The sequence below is a fragment of the Taudactylus pleione genome, unplaced genomic scaffold, assembly GCF_031769625.1.
Source record: "Taudactylus pleione unplaced genomic scaffold, aTauple2 ptg000296l, whole genome shotgun sequence".
Lineage (NCBI taxonomy): Eukaryota > Metazoa > Chordata > Amphibia > Anura > Myobatrachidae > Taudactylus > Taudactylus pleione.
Genome location: NW_028284698.1, coordinates 2692073 through 2707981, shown reverse-complemented (window position 1 = coordinate 2707981; position 15909 = coordinate 2692073). Strand labels below are relative to the sequence as shown.

At 44.6% G+C, this 15909-nt stretch overlaps 1 protein-coding gene across 1 annotated transcript in view; it reads left to right on the top strand.

The window, feature by feature from the left end:
* NRK (Nik related kinase) overlaps positions 1–15909 on the top strand; it is a 297272-nt gene that overhangs the window by 86447 nt on the left and 194916 nt on the right. The window contains exon 7 of the mRNA XM_088482879.1: positions 8538–8668. Within this exon, the coding sequence (XP_088339005.1) occupies positions 8538–8668 (131 nt within the window). The remainder of the gene's footprint in view (positions 1–8537; positions 8669–15909) is intronic.

Sequence of the window (15909 nt, the reverse complement as noted above, 5' to 3'; positions counted from 1 at the left end):
GGTCTGAATCAGGCCCAGAATGCTCTGTCAGCGGCATCGTTGCTGCCCCATGGTTCCTGCCTGAAACAGCACTCTGCAACCAGCATCAGTGCTGCCCGAAATGTTCTTTGGATGCTCTAGGCATGCACCCTGCAGCCTGTACGGCTGTCGGGAATGTCCTGTGAAAGCTCCATGAAGTGCTATACTTCCCGGTGCTAGTGGCCCTGCCTCCTCAGCGCGACATTATGATGTAATGTGTTCAGGGGGTGGGGCCAGCACACTGCATCAGACCATACTTCCTAACCTTTGCCCATTACTTCAGGTTTGCAGGGAGGTAATCAACTGCAGCATTCAGAAAAATAAAATAATGGCGGTGTCTTGATAAATTCAACTATCACAACACAGTCATGCCCTGTCCCAATGTTGGGTGGTATGGGTGGTAAATCCAACTATCACATGACACAGCCATGCCCTGTCCCAATGTTGGGTGGTATGGGTGGTAAATCTGACTGTCACATGACACAACCATGCCGTGTTCCAATGTTGGATGGTAAATTCGACTGTCACATGACACAGCCATGCCCTGTCCCAGTGTTGGGTGGTATGAGTGGTACATCCAACTGTCACATGACACAGCCATGCCCTGTCCCAATGTTGGGTGGTATGAGTGGTACATCCAACTGTCACATGACACAGCCATGCCCTGTCCCAATGTTGGGTGGTATGGGTGGTATATCCAATACCAACTGCCACATGTCATAGCCATGGCCTGTCCCAATGTTGGGTGTTATGCCTCAGGCACAGAAATATTCTTGATTTATTCATGAATAATGCTGGGTACTCATTTAACAATGTTTACCCAGCTGATCTATCTTTCGTCAGGTCCCGGCATCGGCAAGTGTGTACACAGGCGATGTCGCTGACGATGCGTGGGAGCACGCATCGTCAGTGACACAGCGGGTACACACTGCCCAATGTGGATGACATGTCATCCGATCCGCCTGATCGGACAACATATCCCTGGTGTTTACCCGGCTTAAGATTTCACCAGAAGTTTATTTTGAAAATATATAGGTTAAGTGTTTGTTTTACGAGATGAGATAATTAAATAAGATACAAAAGATGTAGAAAGTGCAAATATACAGGTGCATTGCCTGTTTAACAGTAGACCAGAGCCTTGTTTTTCTCCCTACAAAGTAATATATTTTTTACACATCAACACTGGAAAGGATAATTTGCCATCTAGGAGCAGTTTAGTATTATCGTTTATTTCTAAAGCTCTATTTATACAGCAGCTGTCATACTGCCCTTTATATGTGAAAAGCACATTTGTAGGCACAATTCACCTATTGTAATAAGAAAAAACACATTCAAATGACAACTGTGTTATATGAAATAAAGATAATCAGGATTCCGTTATTATAGCGATAAATGGGGCCAAATTGAGCAGTATTTTGATATAAAAAATTTTAAAGTTACAGTTAACGAATGGTCCTAAAGATCTAGGACCCCATTTAACAACGCGTCATAGCCCCTTTAGGCCTCGCTAAAAGGGTTGTGTCCTCCTTTCAGCATTTAACTTACTTAGCTTACCGTGTTTGTCACTTTACCACTTATGCCATCTATAGATGGCGATACAGTCCCCACTGCTGGCAATGGGGTCCCAGCAGTGGGGTAACTAGGGCAGGGCCACCGGGGCATGTGCCGTGGGACCTGTGGCGCAGGGGGGCACCGACTGTCACGGTACCGGCCTGTCCTAGATAGCCAGTGTAGTGCCGACTGCAGTGAGTGCAGTCAGCGCTACACATTTACTCAATACCGGCGCTAGGCTTTCCTGCGCCCAGCGCCGGTCCTGTGCTGCACACACAGCAGATCCCCTTCCCTCCCCCTGAGGGCTTACCCAATAGCGCCAGGCGGAGGGTGGGAGGCGGGCTCCAGCTGGTGTATTTACACACACATCGCCGCCAGCACGGCGGCGATATGTGTGTTAACCAGCGGAAAGTCAGACAGACTCTCATTGGCTGCTGCTGCACACACATTTCCGCTGCCCGGCGGCGATGTGTGTGTTAATCAGTAGCCAATGAGAGTCAGAAAGACTCTCATTGGCTGCTGCGCCCACTGCAAGAGCCAGGCTGGAGCTCACTCATGAGCTCCGTCTTCCGGCTCCTGCAGTGGGTAATGGGAGAGACGTCATGACGTCTCTTCCATAATGCAGAGCGTGCCAGCCCGGGAGGACTACGGTGGTGCGGACGACGGCGGGAGCAGGAGCCGGAGCGGGGCTTAAGGTAAGTGGTATTTTTTTTTTTTTACTCGTGTGTTTGTCTATTGGGGGCACTGCATCGGGTGGGGGCACTACTGGGGAGGGGGCTACTACTGGGGCACTGCATTGGGGGGACACCTCTGCTGGGGACTACTACTGGCGGGACTACTACTGGGGGCACTGCATCGGGGGGAGGCACTACTGGAGAGGGGGCTACTACTGGGCCACTGCATCGGGGGGACCACTACTGGGGGCATTACTGAGGAGTGGGCTACTACTGGGGCACTGCTTATGGGACCACTACTGGAGACACTGCATGGGGGGACTATTGTGGGCACTGAACAGGGAGGACCACTACAGGGAGCACTGTATAAGGGGCACTGGATAGGGGGGGAACACTACTGGGGACCTGCATAAGGGGGACCTCTACTGGGGGCACTGTATAAGGGGCACTGGATAGGGGGGGACCAGCCTGCAATAGGGGAACCACTACTGGGGGCACTGTATAAGGGGCACTGCTGGGGGCACTGCATAGGGGGGACCACTACATGGGGCACTGCATAAGGGGGATCACTACTTGCATGCATAAGGGAGACCACTACTGGGGGCACTGTATAAGGGGCACTACTGTGGGCCTGCATAATGGGGACCACTACTAGGGGCACTGCATAGGGCGGACCACTACATGGGGCACTGCATAAGGGGAATCACTACTGGGGCCCTGCATAAGGGAGACCACTACTGGGGGCACTGTATAAGGAGCACTACTGGGGGCCTGCATAAGGGGAACCACTACTGGGGACACTGCATAGGGCGGACCACTACATGGGGCACTGCATAAGGCGGATCACTACTGAGGGCACTGTATAAGGGGCACTACTGGGGGCCTGCATAAGGGGGACCACTACTGGGGACACTGCATAAGGGGCATCACTACTGGGGGCTCACATATGGGGGACCACTACTGGGGGTACAAGGGGAACTAATGGGGGGCTGCATAAGGGGGACCACTACTGAGGGCCTGCATAAGAGGGATCACTACCGGAGACATTGCATACTGGGGGTACTGTATAAGGGGCACTACTGGCGGCCTGCATAAGGGGGACCACTACTGGGGGCACTGCATTAAGGTGCATATGGAATGGAAAGGAATGTTCAGAGTGATGAGATAGGGGTGTGTGTCATGTTGACATGCCCCATTTATAAGTGGCCACGCCCTTGTGACCACGCCCGTTTTGTGGCGCGCACACATAGGGGGGGGCTCCATTTTGAAATTTGCACTGGGCTCCATATACCCTAGTTACGCCACTGGGTCCCAGCAACAACCTTTCCAGCATTGCTGAGTTCCCGCAAGGTGATAGTGTAATGTGCATGCACAGACTGGCTGTCACACATGCGCAGGACACAACACCCTGATGCTGGCAACAGAGCGGAGGATGCCGTCAAGGAGGGGGACATTGCTGAACCTCACAGGAGGAGCAAGTAATATTAAATACCAATGACATATTTGTTAATATCACTAAATGAAATATGCCGCTGGTAATAAGAGTCAGTATTACATGGAGCCCCTAGCTGGTAGAACCTTGAAGTGACATTTTTGTACAATCCCAGAAAGTAGGCACAGACCAATTTCACAGCGCAATGCAGACATGCACCTATGTCATCATACAAAATAAATAGGAACGTTCGCAGAACATAAAAAGAGCTACAAAGATCCCCCTCCCTGTGTAGTATATAAACTGCAATCATCATTTCCTTTCTAAGCACTTTACAAGTGTTAAAGTTCTACCAAGATAATAGGGCCCTTTGTAAATACTAGAATATGCTAAATTTCTGCGATTTTCACAACAGTTTCTTAATTGTTCATTAAACAAATTGTGGATACACTGATGAATGTAGTTTTGTTGGAATTAGAGGACAATGATATTTTAATTGCAATAACAAGTGATGATTTTGTTTACAAGTTATCTTATTTTATCAATCTTACAAGTCCAATCATTCTAAATTTTTCAACATCACTTGTATAACAAATGCTCCTGAAGAGTTGGATTTGTGTATAATGAATATTAAAAGTGGATAAACAGTGAAAATTTTAATATTTTCCAAAAGTTGTCTTCTGCAAATTAGTGGTGTAACCCTGGGTTCTTATCTTAGGCAATGTGGGCAGCAACCCGTGGCACGCGGACAGTTGTAAGTGCTGACTAAAGCTGGGTACACATTTGCCGATGTGTGTACCCGGCGATGAGACGCCTGACTGCGCGATATATCGGGCGGGAGATACACATTGCACGATGTGGTAACCGCCCGCCCGATATATCTGGCACCGGCTCCATCCACTAAGCTGGCGTCAGCATCTGAGTTGTTCCATTGGCTCTACATGCAGGCCGAACGACCACCAATGGATGACCCACAGGAGCGCACATGCTCGCACATAGTGGGTACACACTGGCAGATGTGAATAATATTTGGCCTGATCAGCGGGATCGGGTGACATATCATCAGGTGCTTTATTGTCAGCACATTTCGTGACTTTATTTACATTTCCCAGCACTTTTTTCTCTGCAGTCGTAAGCACTTTACTGCGTACTTTCCTCCTGTGGATACGAGGGGGAGCAATTGACACGTAGAGTGATTCTCTCAATATCAATGGATAGGAACTAGTACCAATCAGCGTTAGGGGCGTGGTTCAGTGATTTAATTTTTCTAAGGACTTACACACTCATAAGAAAGAAGAGTAGTAGAGTTCTGAGAAACACAAAATGTATCTCCCTTATTTTGCAAACTGATTATCTATTACTAAATATGCTCATAATTAATCATAAAGTAGTATTACCTTGCAGTGTCCCACATGCCCCATGTGTTTTACTTATAAAAACAATATATATTTTACTGCTTATTTAAGTATATATGAGTTCAAGACATAACTGAATATGAACCAGAGAGTAATCCCTTCCTCGCCTTTTCACCTTCCTGTATCCCATCATATTTTGAAAAAAAAAAAAAAAATATATATATATATATGTATATATATATAAAAAATGAACCATAGGTTGCAAAGCTAATGCAGGGTGTGGGCCAGCGGAGTGCGTGAGAACCCTTGCCATCATCCACAGACTGTATCACCACCTTATTCATTTTCCTAGTAACTGTCTAGTTCAGTATTGGGAAAACTGCAATAAAAAAAAAACTATCCTCTTCTTACTCCCTGAGTATCACAGGGGTCCTGAGTACTGGCCCCAGCCACTGTGCTACTTGTAGAAGGTATGGCGCTATAACATTATTGCGCGTGGCTGGCTTATTTGGACCTGTGATTTGACTTCCTCAGGTCCCCCAAGTCTAGTAATCATAGTTTAGTGGTTTTGTTTTCCGTTTCCCATCTATCTGTAAGCTAATGCTACCAGGATTGGTTGTTGTTGGCATATTTGGATAATCTGTTATCCAATGACCCTCTCTTTCCTATCATGAACATGGGCTGCTGCCCAAGATGAAGAGCAAAACCGCTTTTTACTTTTCTCTGACTCGCACTACAATGAACGCGGGGTGCTCATTGCCATGCTGGATAATGGGGAAGACCCGGAGAGCTCTGAGTATGTCGGCATTTAAAACCAAACCCTCAGTCACTCCCATCAGGATCACAGCTCTGACATATTTGCATGGGGTTGCAGAGCTGCAACATCACAGACACTGCCAATTGTGCATTGGTCAATGTGAGTGCCGCTCTCCACCATGTAACAAGTTCCTTACACCATTATTCCTTTGAAACAAAAAAATATAGAACAAATGTTTATTATGTATGAAGCTGCTGGTCCAACGGAAGCCAAGGCAATGCACAAACTTCAAACATGTAGAGCAAGTACTGAGTGAAGATCAGGGTTAATTATTTTGCCATCTCTTTTTAGAGGAACTGGCTATAACAAATTGCTGCATATACTTTGGCTGCATAGATTTGCCTATATCTTACACAGCTTTTCAATATATGCTTATTTCTGGTAATACAGTTAGTTGAGGTCAAAAAATCAATGCACATATTCACTGTTAAAAGAAACAGGATGCTGGATGGTTTCTGTTTGACACACCCTAGTTATAAAATTAACCAAAGTGTCTCTCTAACGCCCCGGATGTTTTCACAACCCATAGCTTCACATGTATCTGGCTGCTTGCAAAGTATATCATCTAACACTATAGAGATATTGTTGATACAGTCATGTATTATTGCTCAGTAATTGTGCTCATCATTCTGGGCATCAATAACCTTTATTTATAAGGAGATAATTAATAACTGCTAGTTTACCTTTGACCAGAATGAGTGTAATATTATACAGTAAAATAGTCACAACTACACGGATTTTAAATCTATATTTCCAGTTAAATGTTAAAGTTGATCCGAGCTGCACTTCCCCTTAGCGGAGCATTTTCAGGGGCCCCAGTGTGGCTTGTAAACCTCCAATCGACCTATAACCTTCACTTATATAAGTTTATACTACTAAATAATAAACAGTAAAGAGCTAATGATTTGGCACATTAAAGTGGAATATATTAATTGTACATTAAATTTTTGGGGGGTAAACAAAAAACAAAACAAAACGCAGACTATAGTACAGGCAAACATTATCCTGCACATGTACTCAACCAAGGCTAGGGCCAAACTGCCCATTGTTTACTGTGCTTTACAGCAGGGATGGGTAGGCAAGGGAGGCAGAGCCTTCCCTGTCATACTCCTGAGATTTGATATAAAAATTATTAGAATAATACAAATAAGATATTTATAACTTATAAACATCTTCTTTGTTTATTGTAATAATTTTTAGAGTTAACACTCACCAGCTTTGTGGAGCTCACTGGCACTGCAGGGAGATGAGAGATGAGGCAGCAATAGCTCAGCCTCGTTTCTGTATAGTCAGACACTGCTTGCAGAGCTGGGAGTGGAGCCACAAACGGACAGTAAGCTGCAAAGAAAGAGAGCTAATAGAGTCATGCCTCTGAGTATGGGGGGCATGCCTTGAGCACTGATTTATACCTTGAGTGTGTCATGTGGCCAGGAAGTGCACTGCAGTGTTTAGAGATCGTCACTCAGTCAGCAGCAGCAAGAGAAGACACAGTGAAGCAGATAGGAAAATTAATGGACACTGACGCTTAGTGTAGTGAGGGGAGAGTTACAGAGAGTAGGGGGTGAGACAGGCTCCCCAGCCATTGATCTCACCGCACGTCACTGCTTTACCACCACCAACAAGGACCACACTCAACAAACAACACAAACACAGCAAAAAGGGGGCGGGAGGGTGGGTACATTTTCTTCAGACAAAGAGACCTAAATCAGCCTAACCCCCAATATATATGACTCCATCTAAACCCCTACCCCTCACTAAATCATTTATAGGCTACAGAAGATCAGCAGACCAGAATACAAACTGCAATTACCCTGTAACACCCCAAACCTTATTAAAGCAAGGCCTTGGAGGTATAATTTCCTTTGTGCCTATTTGTCACTCTGTACAGCTCCAGCACTAACCAGAGCTGTGTGCACACCTAACGGGGTTTGACCGCACTGACCAATAGAAAGGCGCCAATGGTAGTTTGCAACTTCCTATTGGTCTTCCCACTTACAACCATTTTCATCAAGCACAACCCCCAGAGCTAATCAGTAGTGCAAATAATACAGGGGTGTACTCTACAGTGTATTATACGGCAAGTGTAGAATACAACCACAGTTGACTAAATTGCTTATGTTATATTATAGAAACCAGCCATTACTTTACCTCTTGGTCTTTTAATAGTCTACTATATTTAGACAGCTTCTCCCCAGGCAATTATTTCAGCATGTTCATCTGTTTAGAGATGATTATAAAACATTTCAGGTACAGCGTGGCAAGCAACAGCAGCTTGATAGATCTGTATAAATACATAATTGATGGTTGCCCGGGAAAATGTGACATTTCTTTTATTTTCGTCACCACAAAGATACTATTTTAGAATTAGTTACCCCCGCAAAGCAATTAGTTTGAATGAGCTATACGCTGGTATCTATCACTCACAAAAGTTCTTCGAAGAATTAAACTTGTGTGTGCATGTGAGAGGGAAAAGAGGCTTTTGTCTAGACCAAAAATAGGTTGTGCTGAATGTTCAGTTGATTTATTATACAATTTCCCTAGCTTTTACAATTGTATTCCCCGCACAGAAACATAAAAACCCACTTGGCTTGGCTTCCAGGAGTTGTTAGCTGCATATCTGTGGCATGCTTTCCTATGTGCTGGGATCTGAATGCCTGGCCGTGCTTTATACTGCTTTTGTTTTTTTGCAGTTGACTTTGGTGTAAGTGCCCAATTGGACAGAACTATAGGGAGAAGAAACACATTTATTGGAACCCCGTACTGGATGGCACCCGAGGTCATAGCATGTGATGAGAATCCAGACTCAACATATGACTATAGAGTGAGTCTTTTTTTTTATTCTTTTAAACAAGGCACATTTTTTTCACAAAGGAAGCGCATCAGGCTCATGTGAAAACAAATTCTGTGTCATTAGTCATCTCCTATTCTGATAAACACTGGACTCACCAGACTTTCCTAAAGGAAGTATGCTGACTGTGTAAGAATCACTTCCTAATAGGTTACTGGGGAAGAGTTATTGTTGAAATGCTTTCTACACCCCAAGGGAATTAGGATTTCCAGCTGTAGATACATATGATCAGTCTGCTCTTTTAGTGCATTTGTATACTGCATTGTAACTGCAGGATTGCACTCTCTTTTACAAAAAGAATGCTAAAAATAATATTATTGCAGGTGCTCCAGTATTATAGGGTGGAAAGCATGCTAACCCTGCACATTGCTTGTAGTGAACATGAGCATATGTGTAGACATCAAATAAACTGTTGATGGGTTTTTCAAGAGAAACTTTCATATTGTAGTATACAGTAGCACTGAACAGTGGGAAAAAGAAACTTCTGGTGGAAATGTTAAACTTTCACATTTTTCGTTTCATTCGTTTGACATTAAATGAAAAAGTTTGCTTTTTAGAATTTTTTTGCATTAAAAAAAAAAAAAAACACGAATCAGCCATTTGACACGATTTCAAAACAGTCATCACTGCCAAGAGCCAGGCCGGGCCTAGGTGAAGGGGCGTTGCCTACCCATGGGAGGCGTGGCCATGCCCTCTTAAGGAAAAAAAAGGAAAAAAACATTGTTCGCTGGGGAGGGGGTACTGTGAGACCCACAGCCAAGCGCATATCCAGGGGGAGGTGCGATCAGGATGATCGCTACCACCCCACAGGCAGAGTAGGCTGCTGCTGGTGCAGCAAGCAGTCTCCCTTTGCAGCTCAGCACACAGCAGCATGTGCTGGGCTGCTGAGCTGCCAGGGAGGAGGGGGGTGGCCTTGGGCCCCTCCAGCAAGCCCGGGACCCGGTAATTAGTACCTTCCCCCCCCCCCTCTGCACCCTTGTCTACAGTACCTTCCTAATACCCACAAACAACCTTCTATATGGTCCTGCTAATTAAATTATCCATTTTGGGGGGTCCAGGATGGTCTCCCCACTCATGCACTTCTCTCACATCTCAGTTGACAGTCAATTCGCCCCCCTCCGCTGTGAGTACCACGAATAGGCATTTTCAATTGGATTGGAGAGTTCTGGGTAGCGTGCATTAGTACGAAGTCTGCGAGTTTCAAGAAACAAACTCGCTACTCACAATTCGCACCTAATAGAATTGATCCCCATGTCTTAAAAATTGCCATGTTTTTGATGGAATTATTACCAATTTAGATTTTGGTGAAATTATGGTATTTGATATAGAATTTTTTATTTTTATTTTTTAAATGTAAACTTCATTGCTGCTTGTTAGTATGTAGTCAGGAGCGTAGCGAGGGCGGAGCTCGTGCTTCAGGCGAATGCTCCCGGTCAGAGCACACTCTGTGTCTTAATAACAAAATAGAAAAATGTTTAACACCCGCAGCCACCAGGGGCGGACTAAGCGGGTGGCAGGGGGCCCAGACCGATTTAGAACACTTTTGGTCCAGAGTCCGGCTGGCACTATAACACTTGATACTGCTGCCTATGTACAACCTATGCGGGCGGCTGTGACATTTACTATAGTTAAGTGAGACTGGTCCTCCTACAGGGCTCCCGTAGCTTACAGAAGCCCTGCATAATGACAGAGCTCAATTAGCTCTGCCTCCCAGCAGCAGCAGGTAGACTTGCATTTCATTTCACTCTGTCGGCTCCTGCTCCTCCTCTGCTGGGCGTGCCTGTGATTCCAGGGGTATCAAGTGGGAGAGGTACTGTAACAGCTCTACAACCTTTGGAGTAGATTGTAGATATTATAATACTATTAGGGGAATTCAATATGGAGCGAAAACTCAGTTTTTGCGTTAATATCACACCTATGACGTCATTATCGCAGGTTTTAGTTTTACACTGTATTCAATTTCTAAGACTTTTCGCAGGTTCGAAAAGTCTTTAAAAAAAAACGGGGATAACTTTTCACCACTGAATAGGTGGCGAAAAAAAGTGCAGACTTAAAAAAAATAGCCTGCACCCCTGGGAATGACATTTTAAAAATAACTGTGTCAAAAAAAAAATAAAAAAAAAAAATAGGTAAACCCCAAAAAATTAATTTAAAAATTTGGGGTTGAAAAAAAAAAAAGGGAAAAAAGTGTTTAAAAATAGGGAAATAGGTTCAGGGCTATTCTGCAAGTATGCGGCAGGTGTATTCTAGAATAGGCTAGTTGCAGAATTTTTAAAAACGTATTTTAGGGACATAAAAATATGCTAGTACCCATTATCATGTACCCCAAATTTGATGGGATCACTTAAAAAAATGAAAGATATAACCTAAGTGCTCTTCTGCAACACTTCTTCAATGTTGGGAAAAAAACACCTGCTGCGGCTATTTAAATTCCTGACTTTCATTTGCAGGCTAAAACGGGGGTACCCATAGTGATCCCCAATCTTTTTACAACCTTAGGGGGGTCCTACAATTTTTTCAAGGAAAATTTTGTAGTTTATCGCAAATCGCACTTCGCCAGGTCCCATTTTCGTAGATTTGATATTGAATACGGGGATAAAGCGGGCGCGCGCCCGATACTTTATCCCTGAAAAATCTCCGATGTGAAGCGAAAAGTCCAGCACGAACTTTTCGCTCCCGTATTGAATACCCCTCTAAATGTTTCCTCATTGGACTATTTGGGTGATCTATTTGATATATAGGCTTCATAATGCCTTTTACTGTTCAGTTGTAGGTTGATAACATAGAGGTATTTGTGTCTCTGAATATTATTATTTTGTTCAGCTTCATTACTTGTCTTTGCACATGATTGCTTATATATTGAAGTTAGTGTTTATTTAGTCCCTATGGATGGTGCCATGCATTTCATATGGAAGATCTATCTGTGCTCGCTCTTGCATTTGAATTGAGGTTACAGGCCATATAAGTCTGAACCACTATCAGTATTTTTTTAGCTTTTTTTTTTAGTTTATAATATATATTTTTTAAATGCTCTAAATGTGACAGTTATTTTTTAATGGGTAAATTAATATAATTGTGAAGTACTCCACCTACCTCTTTTTTATCCATTCAAACAGTACTGCATTGCATAAAAATATTTTTTTTTGTCACCTGAGGATCAAAACAGGGAGACCTGCCTCAAAGTTTGACAAATAAGTTCCCCCAAAGTGGATTATCACTGATGGTAACCCAATTTATAGGGAGAAGTTACAATAAATTCTTTTAGCCTTCAAAAAACCCTATTTTCTCCAGCAAAAGGGCTTCTTTCACCTTTGATAAATCAGCCCCTGTGGTCTATCCATGTTTTGATCTTGGGTCGCTGCTCACGGGCCAGTGTTGAGTTCTTGCCCTCCAAGAACAAATTGCCAGCCAGCCCCTGCAAGGACCATTTCCCAATCCCCAGCAGTATATACTGTAGCAGAGGCACCCCCATTGAGCCAACACTCTTTTGGGATTGTTCTGGAGGGTAAACAATCCCAGACATCAGCCTCCTCTGCTCCATCCCACCTCCACCTAGTTCCTACCCGCCTATTCCTAGCTCCATCCATCCCTTCTTGTCTGTCCTGCCTCCCCCTGAGCTCTGTTCCACCTCTCAAAGCTGAGATCCATTGGATGACTGATCTCCTGTATACAGGCGATCAGCTGTCTGACGGTCCTCAGTTTTGCGGTAAGCTGACAACCCTTTTATGAGTGCAGGGGTGGCAGCCGTGTGCAGGAGTGCTGGTGATGTCGGCAGTGCAGGAGTGCTAGTAGTGTTGTCAGCACAGGAGTTTCAGCAGTGTTGGCAGTGCAGGAGTGCCGGCAGTGTCCTCAGTGCAAAGTTGTCTGCCTATGTCGGCAGTGTGAGGGTGCTGGCCGTTTTGCATCCGTCTGCCCCATTTAAGTCTATGTGGAAGCGCTGACAGACTCTCTCAGCCAATCACCGGTCAGCCCATTGATTTCAATGGGAATTTTGAAATTGGAGTCCAAGCCAAAACCGCAAGATCTGACAGCGGGATCTCAAGGTTTTGGGTCGGCTAGGGATCGGAGACAGGCAGGGAGATCTGAGCTGTGGCTTGGATCGCCTCGGATCCCGAAAGTTCTGGTGTGTTTTTGAATTTCAAGGAATCCAAACCGCTCATCTCTAATATATATATATATATATATATATATAAATAACAGCAAGGCGGCACTCAGGTCAATAATACCCGATGACAATTTAATGACATTTAAACGTTAGAATTGATATATCCCAGCTGTGTGGTGTATTATTGACCTGAGTGACGCCTTGCTTCTATTTGTATTGGGGTGCTTGCTTAAGAGTTCCTTTGGAGAGCATCAGTGACAGCTGCCTTTGATCAACTGGATTGCTGCCCTGATTAGATAGAGATAGATAGATAGATAGATAGATAGATAGATAGATAGATAGATAGATACTTTTAGAGTTTAGCTGCTGCTGCACTGGAGACCTGACAGTGTAGAGGTCACAGCAAAACATTCTGGATGTAATCCTGTCATGGTGACCACACTTCATAACCACAGCTCTATGAAAAATGTTACAGCACTGACTTACTACATGGTTTTGTTTGTGGAGAGCTAGTTCTACAGCCATACCGTATACTGCCATTTTAAGGTTTCTTACAGGCGGCACATTTGTACAACTTTCCCCACATTATTAAAAGAAAACCTATGAAGCACAATTTTTAAATAGGCTCTGTTAAATCTAAATGTCATTGAACTTGTCATCTATTTTATTATAAAAAAAATATTTTAATTAATGTTTGGCAATGAAATACCTGCCTCTTCAGTATACTGTCTTCTCCATTTTAAATAGGCTGCTTATTAAAACAGGATAGGTACAGAAGTGCCCTCGTACACTGTGGCTTCAGTCACGCCAAACAGCCCGTGTCGGCGTGCCAGGTCCTATGTGACTTTGTCGCGTAAGAATCTTAACCGCTCAAAATGTGCATCCTATTCACAAGTATAAAACAATTGGAAGCGACAAAACTACTCTGCTAGATTACACTGATAAATTTGATTTGCCACATTTATATATCTGTGTGTGACTGAGGCTGAAAGGTGTACGAAGGGCTTTGATGCAGCAGACATGGCTCTCTCTCACACAAACTCCTGTTAGTGAAAGTCACAGCCTAGCGTCTCTGTACATTGTGAGCTGCTTTTCACTGTGTATGTGATGCAAATAAGACACAAAATTCAAAGCAAAAGATGCAGGGCCGGGTTAAGGGGGGGGGGGGCGCGACAGGGGCGATCGTTCCTGGGCCCCCACACATGGAGGGGCCCCCACACAGGGTCAGTGTGACCCTGCCGAGAACAGGTGTCTAGTGGCACCTGTTCCCGGATTGAGGCTCACTGCCGCGATTCGCTATTAATGTATGCAGCGGCACAGTCAGAGGCGGAGGCTTTGGGGGAGGGAGGGCAGAAGGCTTAGGGGGAAGGGGGAAGCTTCGTGTGGCTTGAAGGGGCCCCCACAATTTAGTTGCCCTGGGGCCCCCACAAGCCTTAATCCGGCCCTGAAAAGATGGTACACTACATCCCTTGAAGCGGCTCAGTGCCGATGGGTGTCCTGCGCTGTCTGGCACATAGATGCTATGTGTATGAGGACACATCTGTAATAATATAATAAATGTATAAGTTACATTTTAGTTACATTTAAAGTTAAACTATTTTAAATGTTTCAATTGAAACCTTGAACAAAAACCTAAATTGAACTGAACTTTTTAATGCTGGTGCTGTGTTCTCATTAGGGCATATTAGGTAATACCAAAGAAGGAGCATCATAGAAGTAAACGTTTCTATTCACTACATGTCAAGGTTTAATTATCCTATGTCCCCTTCCCCCCACACACACCCCTTTAATAAAAACTTCCTCCCTACTGCTAGACCCAATTCCTCATTACCCTCTTTCCAATCACATAGAACATGCTAAAGAGCTTTAACAGGACATTCAGATAAGTACTCATACACCTTAGCTCTAATTGCACCAAATAGCCTGTTCGACGCGCCACGGACTTTGTGACTTAACTGCACCAAGTGTCTTCGCAGCGTGTGCTGGGCTGGAGAGACACAGGTGCTGCTGGTAAGTGGTGATGGGGCGCTCGGCTTCCCTGGGCCCATATCAGGCCCCTCTATCAAGCCCAGGTCCGGATAATAAGTAGCTGTCCCCCCCACGTACACACACAGTCCTCTCTGCACCCCTGCAGTCATTATCAAATATGTAGACATACTTGTCATATTATAGATTTTCTAAGGCCATTAAATGTGTTCAGGTTTAGCAATTCTATTACATTTCCCAATATCAGAAAGGACTATGGTTAAAGCGGAGACCATTTCTCAGAATGATATTTATATCTCAGCACAATCTCATCACTGTGAGCACAATCTCATCAGCCTCTACAAAGAGGAAGGGCATGGAGGTGACATGGTGAAATCATTTTTTGCATACTATGTATTTTCTACATTTCTGTTTCACAATATGAGGTTTATTTTTGTATTCCTTATTTTCAATATCCAGAAACAGTGTTTCTCTTTAATGATGTGTTTCATTAATTCAGTTTGCACTGATAAAAACTTGTGCACAACACTGATAACTGCTGCTGTAATCCATGACAACCAGGGACCCGATTTTATTTTTTTAGATAATTTTTACAGAATGTGATTGGTGACTTAGGGGGAGATTTATCAAATCTTGGAGAAAAAGTGGAGAGATATAAAATATCAACCAATCAGCTTCTAATTGTCATTTGTTTCAAGCACAGCCTGTAAACTGACAGTTAAAAGCTGATTGGTTTGTTCTTTAACTCCATCCACTTTTTCACCCTCCAAGCTTTGCTAAATCTCCCCTATAGCACCTCATAGCCAGTGGCATAACTAGGAAGGGTCGGGCAGGGTGCGTGCCCTGGGCGCTGTGGGACGCCGACCACGGTCCGGCCCGCCCTAGTTAGCCACCAGTGTAGCGCCGACCGCAATGAGTGCGGTCAGCGCTACACATTTACACAGGGGGAGGGAAACGGGCTCAGGTGTGCAGCACAGGACCGGCGCTGGAATCCTAGCGCCGGTCCTGTGCTGCACACCTGAGCCCGTTTCCCTCCCCCTGAGCGCTTGCCCAATAGCGCCAGGAGGCGGGCTCAGGCTGTGCATAACACACGCATCACCACCAGCGCTGGTGGCGATGCGTG